Genomic DNA, 7945 nt, shown 5'->3' on the forward strand with positions numbered 1-7945 from the left:
CAACCTTGTTTCGTTCTTGCCAGAAATAATATCAAGCAATAAGTGTATAGAAAAATTCCATAGAAAAATTGATTTTGTATGGAGAACGCCAAAAATACAAACACTACATAAAAGAAATCGTTGCAAGCAAAATTAAATGGAAAGCTGATAGGATTGAAAAGTATAAAAAAAATGGCATAAAGGACTAGGACAACAATTAGAAGTTTGCCCGGAAAAGCCCAGTAATGGTAATGTAGTTCATCACCATATATAACCAGGAATTTATGAAAAGAACACTGCCTTAAAGCCCCTGTAAAAACAAAACCAAGTGAACCATATTTCTCAAAAGAAATTGAAGAACACCAGAACTTTCTAAAAATCCTACAGGCATCAAAGAAATCTTTTCAAAGATGGGGGAATATTTAAATTTATAAATTTGATGACATAGAATGGTAAATTTATAAATTTGACGACATAAGAATGGTAACCACTATTTAGTATTAATCAGATATACAAATTTTAAATCTCTCACTCTTCTATATGATATGATCTTTTTCAGTGAAATAAGGTACAGTTTTCCCTATTTTATTTTCATTAAAAAAAATTCATTATTTTATTTATACTATTTTTCTTCTTTTTCTTATTTTCACCTTCCTTAAGTTTTCCCCTTAGTTAATTTTATTTTTCCCTTAAACCCGTAACCTTCTTTCCTCTTGCACACGGAGCCAAAATCCTAAATGGGTAAATCTCACGGAAAATCCTTCTTTACTCAACGCTGGAAAATAATAATTCTTCATTCATCCTCCATTCCGAATCAATAAACGTCGAGAGACGTCGAAAAACCTCATTCTTCTTCCATTCCGTTCCATGCCTTTTTTGCCATTATAACAACCAAGAACGTCATCTTATAACAATTAATGTTATTTACTGAAAATTTGACATGACATAAGACGATCATGTGTCAGAACGCTAATTCTAGGCGTTCTATGTCAGTTCCGACGAACCATGCCTCAAATCTTAATTTCGATGTTTAGAATCTATTGATCAATTAATACATCGTATCTTTTTAGACTGAATTCACCTCAGTTAATATCCGGGGGCTTGGCCATTCTAGTTTGTGAACTATAAATGGCTCAAGCAATTTTTTTTTCCATTTTTCACATTGATCTAAATTTGGAATGCTTACTACAATTAGGATTCTGTGCGGGTTTAGAATGGAATTAAAGGCCTGTTTGTTTTAGGCTTTGTTTATCCACCGTGGGATAACAAAAGTGGAATTAAATTCCTCGATGAAACTTCTGGCCGCTAAAAAAATGGATAATCATTCCTCATTTCCTTTTGTTAAAGGAAAGAGGAAGCTGGAATTGAACGTATTCGAAAAGCTAAATTAATTTGCCCCCTTCTTTTTAACTCCTCGCGTCTCCTTGCAGCTCCATCATGCCTTGTATCACCAACCTCACAACGTTTCTACTTCATCATCAGCATCATCAAACAAGGTGTGGCTGTTGCCATGGAGGTGATGCCAAGTGCATGTGTTACAAGCATGCTTGAAAAATTTTACCCAAACATGACTTTTTATTTTTATTTTTATTTTTTGCAATTCTTATTTCAAATGAGTAATTCGATATCCCAAAGTGTGCATGTAAATTTAAGCGAAACGACCTTACACAAGACCTTAAGTGAAAATACTATCACAAATCATAAATTGATTTCAGAATTAACGCTAGTAAGTTGACCATACAAATTTGTCCCAAGAATCCGTGGATGAATCGTTTCAGAATCATTAGCATGCAAATTTCTTCAAAAAGGGCAATAACTCGCCGAGTTCACGTTGAAATCAACGTATGAAACATTCGGCACAAACGTATTACAATTTGAAGAATATTTGGGGGCATTTTTCTACAAGAAACAAATAATAAATAGAAACAATTAAAAAGAAGGTAGGCAGGTTAATAGACGACTTGTGACTTTGTCATTATAGAGAAAACCCACCACTATAGCACAATGTAAATTTTACTTGACTCGTCAACAAATAAAAACCAGAATGAGCAAAAAATTATAATGCTAAATGAAAGAAAAAACTATCCCATACAGTACGAGAATGTTTTGGAACGAGAAAAAGACGCCAATAAATACTTATAAAATATCATGCTTTGCCGTTAAGAATGTTCAGCTGCAAAAGCTAGAACTGGTACTGATTTGAAACCACTGGTCACTAGGCAAATATCTTACAAATTAATCAGCTTCCATTGTTTCTAATCCAGACACTCTACAGCTTCAGCGAAGCAAACTTTGCAGCAATGTCCATTGCCTCACTGAGGCAAGATGCGTCACTCCCCTGCAAAAACATGCCATGGTAAGAATTTTTAACTAGAAAACAAATCCATTTTGATATCTGCTAGTGTTAATAAGCATTGAACAACTCACTTGGCCCTGGGCAATGCCGTTTTTCCCACCACCACCCTTTCCTTTAAGAGGCTTCATAACTTCATTAAGCCACTCCAAAACTACTTGCCCATTCTTTGGACCAGTGTTTGGTACTCCAGCGTACACCACAGCTTTGTTCAATGTCTCATCAGTGCTGAATACCATAATTGGTAACCCCTACAGAAAACCCACCAGTATGTACAAAAAAATATCAATGATACATAGAAAAGTGAAATGTATAAGTGAGGAATTATGAAGTTAAAATAGAACTAAGCTATAATAATGGTAAATTGTTTCTGCGAGTGTATATGGAAGTGTCACAAAATGCAAGAGAGACAAGGAAATAAGTCCCTTAATAGTGCAGCATACTACAGAAGCAATTTTTCTATTCAGTTAAACATAAAGCAGTACCAAGAGGTTGAGACCATCTCATGCTTGCAACGCAGTCATTGGCAATGTACCAATATATCAGAGGGTAGATTCTACACAAGAAATTTAAATTTCCTCCTACTGGAGCTTATTTAAAAAATGCTTCTGCAAGTCCTTAGTTCATATAGTTAGGCGTTCAAAGAGATTCACCTGTTGTTCCAAAACCTTCAAGACTGCTTCACGCACTGCAGCAGTATCCAGTCCTACATCCACTTGAGTGATGCAAAAAGTTTTTCCTTCAGAAGCAGCGATTTTTGCAACATCAATTGCTGCTTTAACTGCTTTCTGAACATTTTCTTCAGCAATCTTCTTTTTCAACTTTCTAATACCATCCTGGTCAGATGTGTTACAAAAAAATAAGTTTCCTTATGGACCACTCTGGAAGAAGTTTAAGGATCCGCAAAACACCATACGTACCTCCAATTGGGAAATCTTGGTTCTGAGATCCGCTTTTAAGGCTGCTGGAATGGCAGCTGCATCTATTTTACTTTTCAGAGCAGCAACTTTCTGCAAAAAGACAGAAAAACAAAGTTTGATATACCTTACAAAGATATTTAAGTATAAAAATATAGGCAACGCAAGAAACTAAGTAAAAATTGGAGTTTAGGATGTTGGTGAGCATCATTCTGGAAGACCAATCATAATTAGGGAACTGGGACGAGCATCAGTATCCCTTCCGTTAGCTATCTATTATGGATTATATTCCTTATGCGAAGTAATTAAATACAGCTTGAGGAGACATGATTTATGTTACAAAATAGGAGACAATAACACTGTGAAGTTAATTGCCAATCTACATCATGTTAGCTAAGTATTAACATATACGAGAATGAGATAATGAACCGTCCATCATCTAGATACACAGCTTGAGGAAGCATGATTTTTGACGAAGAATAGAAAGAAAAAAAACATAGGAAAGCTATTTGACAATCTAATTGAGAATTAAGAAATACATATAACAGAGAATGAAGTGCAATATCACAAGTTCTCAACATTAAGCAGTAAATTTATTGCAAGTACTTATGCCAGAAAAGGCAGAAAGAATGATGTGAGTTTATGCCCTCACAAGAAAATATGCTACCGAATGTACTAGGATAAAATTCGCCTTATCCTGAAGAACAGGCAATAGTTTAATAGAAATAGCACTGCACGAGTACCAGCATCAATACAAATTTGTAGTTCACATTATGTGTGAAAAGTTTCGAAGCAAGAAGCACAACAGATTTTTGGCTGTCAGCATATATAATTCTGTTAATAGGATAATCTTCTGACAAAATCAGGATCCAGATTATAGTTAAACTGGGATGGTAGAAATTAACTAGGATTAGATTAAAATTTGATGGTTGGGTAAGCTCGATATCAAACATGGATTTGCTTACCCACTGTCTGAAATGATTAAGGGAAGAATCACACAATAAAAAGAGGAAAAGGGAGCGAGAAAGGTAGAGAAGTAGAGTAGAAATATAACAAGATATTTCTCCACTGCTGACTTCCACTTACTTCATTGTTAAATGCAAACATCATGATGGGAACAAAACATCTCAGAATTCTCCACTTGCTCTGACCAATCTAATGTGGATTTGAAAGAAGCTGAATTGAACATCAAAAGTATAGTAGGCAAGCAATGCTAGTGTTAGGGTACAAGCAGTAATAGTTGTTGTAGTGGTAATTCTTCAATAGAGCTTGCATTAAAGAGGCCCTTTCAGGCCAAAAACTTTAATGATATTTTGTTATATTACCTTATTCTAATTATTATTTTTTGTCAACTATAATACATGACAGAAAGCACATGCTGTTTAATTTTGTAAATACTTAAATAAACAAGCAGTCATGAGCCAGCTATTTTCAGTTCATTTCTTCATCAAAATTTTATTATTAAAACATGTATAAACAAGAAGCAACCATGAGTGCCAACTATTGGAAATCAACTAAAATTTAAATATCAAACACCCTTAATTGAATAATATGCCACTTAAACAACTTAATATAATGGAAAATTTATATACAATAACCTAGCATATGGAGCAATTAACTGCAGTTTATGGATTATAATTTAAAAGACAACTTTGAGATGATATCTTGGTGAACAATTTTCAATAGATTGTAGGGTATTGCAATCCTGCTATGGTTATCCATGCCCAAGATCCAAAATAAGGTCAATTATTTTCCTGAGTTAGGGGTGCAGGTATTAACCTTGACCTTGAAGATAAAACTTCTCAACAATTCAATAGTGAATATGTGACTCCACTTATCCAGAATTGAAGACATGAGCTTAACAAGTATTATTTGCCCACAGCAAGTGACAGATTGCTGTAACAGGATCTGCATACAGAAACTCACAGATCAAAGTGGCATCCATACCTTCTCCAGTAAGCTTCCTTCTGATTTGCACGCTTCACTAATTTCTGCAGAGATAGAGGAAGCCAACTCTAATGCCTTGAATGCACATTCAGTTGTGACAGCTGTTATTCTTCTTACTCCCTTAGCAATTCTCTCCTCCGATAAAAGGGCAAATGCCTTAGCTTCTCGTGTGTTTGATATATGAGTTCCTGGCAGAGAAAACTAGTGTCTACATAACACAGGAAATGACCATAAATGTCAAAAAGAATATCACACCTCCACATAATTCTGTTGATATGGATAACCATTCTTTATTGTCGGGATATTGTAGAAGATCTTCCACCTTACGTCCAATTGAAACAACCCTCACAGGATCAGGATAGATCTAAGAATGAGCACAATATACATTGTATTTAGGTTCACAGAACACCCCAAATTTTTTACAAAAACCTAAGGCAAGTTAAAAATTAAAGCTAGATTATTCAGAACAAGATAGCTCTTACTTCACCAAAAACTGCTCTTAATCCATTTATGCGCTTCGCAGCTGGCAAGGTTACTTCATTTGCATACACATCTAATTCATCAGTGATCTGTTGGTTTACAATTGACTCAATTTTTCTCAAATCTTCAGGATGCACAGGTTTTCCTGTTAAATTTTTGGTAACAAATAAAGTCCCTGAATGGTCAAATTTGGCAAAAAGAATTACATAAATTTGAAGTGACTAGTACCATGAGAGAAATCAAATCTCAACTTCTCAGGAAGAACAATTGAACCTTTTTGATCAACATGGTCCCCAAGCACTTCCTACTTTCAGTCAAAAATAAGCATAGATAACAAATAGCAAGGCTAATACCACAAAGCCAGAAACATGAAAATCAGGATTAAGCCATACCCTGAGAGCAAAGTTAAGCATGTGAGTACATGTGTGGTTAGGAGCAATCAGAGACCGTCTATCATAGTCAACCTGCTAGGACAACAAATACTTTTATATTGGTCTAGGAAACCAACATAAGGACATCCAAATAATGGGTATACTTAACCTTGCATGTTACTTTATCACCAACATACAATCCCTTCCCTCCATTAACAGATCCAATATGAAGAACAAAGCCTCCATAAACTTGAACATTGTTTACTATAAATGATCCAAATGACCCTTCAATTGACCCAGTATCATATATCTACAGCAAAGAAGTGAAAGACTATGTTTCTTGAACAAATGTCAAAGTAGATCTGAGGATCTGAGGATGGGAACAAATGTCAAATGCCATATTTGATCAGTACAATTAGGAAACAGACCCACCAAGCAAACTCTAAAGTAAATTGAAACACCACAATAATAAACAAAAACACAAGGATGACAAAAATTTAAAGGTGAGGATGAATTGACATGAGCTCATCTTACGGTTGTCTTCGTTCAAAATTTGCCATAGACTTTGGCACGCAATAGTCTAAATTGATACCTCAATTACAGCTTGATTTGATTAACCCTGGATTAGGAGTTTCACCATTTCTGATTTTTGTTTCAATATTGCATAAGTGGACTAGCTAGACAAAATCTGACTTTTAAGAAATGCAAGAATCAATTCTGAATTCAATCTTCTTGCTTTATGGATTCAAGTTCAGATTCAATTCTGCACTCTAATTTCTGTCATTCCAGCAATCAACTTCTTATGTTTCCATTTGTTTCCTTCTAAAGCTTACACTACAATCATTGAATAAGTATCACTTCACAACTAGAGAGCCTTCACTGCCTTCTTTTATTCCTCTCATTCACCCAAAATTCAGCATTTAAATGCTTAAAAATATCATTGTGATTCCTTCTCTGCAGTAACTAACATGAATCTCGATTAAAACTATCAATGCAAGATTACCATTTGTTACTACACAATACAAGTCTCCCTTTGAATTTCTCACCGATTTAAATTTGCTATTGCATTTTGATACACCATTTGATACATCACAACTTCCTTAATTTTGCAATTCAACATTCTGTTCATCAGCATAATCTGATTTCAGCATTTTCAAAACCTTCTTGCCACATAGTCTTGAATGTATCAACATAGTATCAAGCCTCTAAATCCAAAGCAATTGTAACTTGCTCTTGACATGATAAAACTCAAGAAATTAATTCATTTAGCATACAACTTAAGAGCACTTCAGATTTCAGCTTGGAAAGAATGGCACATCCTTTTGTTATTGAGTATACAATACACTTGCTTCAATTTCTCAATGATTTGAGAGTTTAATGGTCTGTTTGGGAGGAGGTGAGGGAAGGGGAAGGAAGGGGAAATAAGGGGAAGGGAAATTTTGAACCTTGTTTGGGAAGAAGTGAGGAAAGGGAAGGAAAGGTAAGGAAGGGTAAGCTTTAACCTTCGTTACCCATGGAAAGAGAGATTTTCTTACACCCCGAATTGGGGTGTAAGGAAGGGGAAGGGAAAACAAAATATTTTTTATTCCAATTTTATCCCTGTTCTTAATAGTTTAAGAAATATTTCAATTTCTAATTTACTATATCGCTGGAGTTCAATTTCCTCGTCTTTTTCACAGCTCACTTGCTACCAGATTATTAGAGGAGGGGATCCGACACGTCTTCTAACTGAATTGAAGGGAGAAATTATTTTTGTCGTCAAAATTTAAGAGGATATCTACTATTTTTTAATTTTTCCATCAAAATTTAATAAGTTTTTAAAGAATAGAAATTCTCGTTGCGTTATCTTTCAAATTTTTTTATTTAAGATTTTTAAAATCATTATTTTCAGTATTTCT

At 34.6% G+C, this 7945-nt stretch overlaps 1 protein-coding gene across 1 annotated transcript; it reads right to left on the reverse strand.

Moving 5' to 3' along the window:
• Nucleotides 1-1928: 1928 nt before the first annotated feature.
• On the reverse strand, nucleotides 1929-7945 carry LOC122051178 (alanine--tRNA ligase-like). Its single transcript, XM_042612158.1, has 10 exons — nucleotides 6217-7945; nucleotides 6069-6140; nucleotides 5905-5980; nucleotides 5679-5821; nucleotides 5452-5560; nucleotides 5197-5384; nucleotides 3253-3342; nucleotides 2986-3168; nucleotides 2407-2583; nucleotides 1929-2317 (listed from the first exon to the last, which is right to left on the reverse strand). The coding sequence occupies exons 2-10, from the start codon at nucleotides 6087-6089 to the stop codon at nucleotides 2249-2251; spliced, it is 1056 nt and encodes a 351-aa protein (XP_042468092.1). The 5' UTR covers nucleotides 6090-6140; nucleotides 6217-7945; the 3' UTR covers nucleotides 1929-2248.

This window comes from Zingiber officinale, chromosome 3A, assembly GCF_018446385.1.
Source record: "Zingiber officinale cultivar Zhangliang chromosome 3A, Zo_v1.1, whole genome shotgun sequence".
Taxonomy (NCBI): domain Eukaryota; kingdom Viridiplantae; phylum Streptophyta; class Magnoliopsida; order Zingiberales; family Zingiberaceae; genus Zingiber; species Zingiber officinale.

Bases quoted from the DNA above. Each gene is read 5' to 3' on its own strand.
- LOC122051178 (XM_042612158.1), bottom strand. From the start codon at position 6,089: ATGCTTAACTTTGCTCTCAGG. The intron at 3,169-3,252 runs GTACGTATGGTG...ACATCTGACCAG, and splicing joins CCAAGATTTCCCAATTGGAG to GATGGTATTAGAAAGTTGAA. The intron at 2,318-2,406 runs GTGAGTTGTTCA...ATGTTTTTGCAG, and splicing joins ACGGCATTGCCCAGGGCCAA to GGGAGTGACGCATCTTGCCT.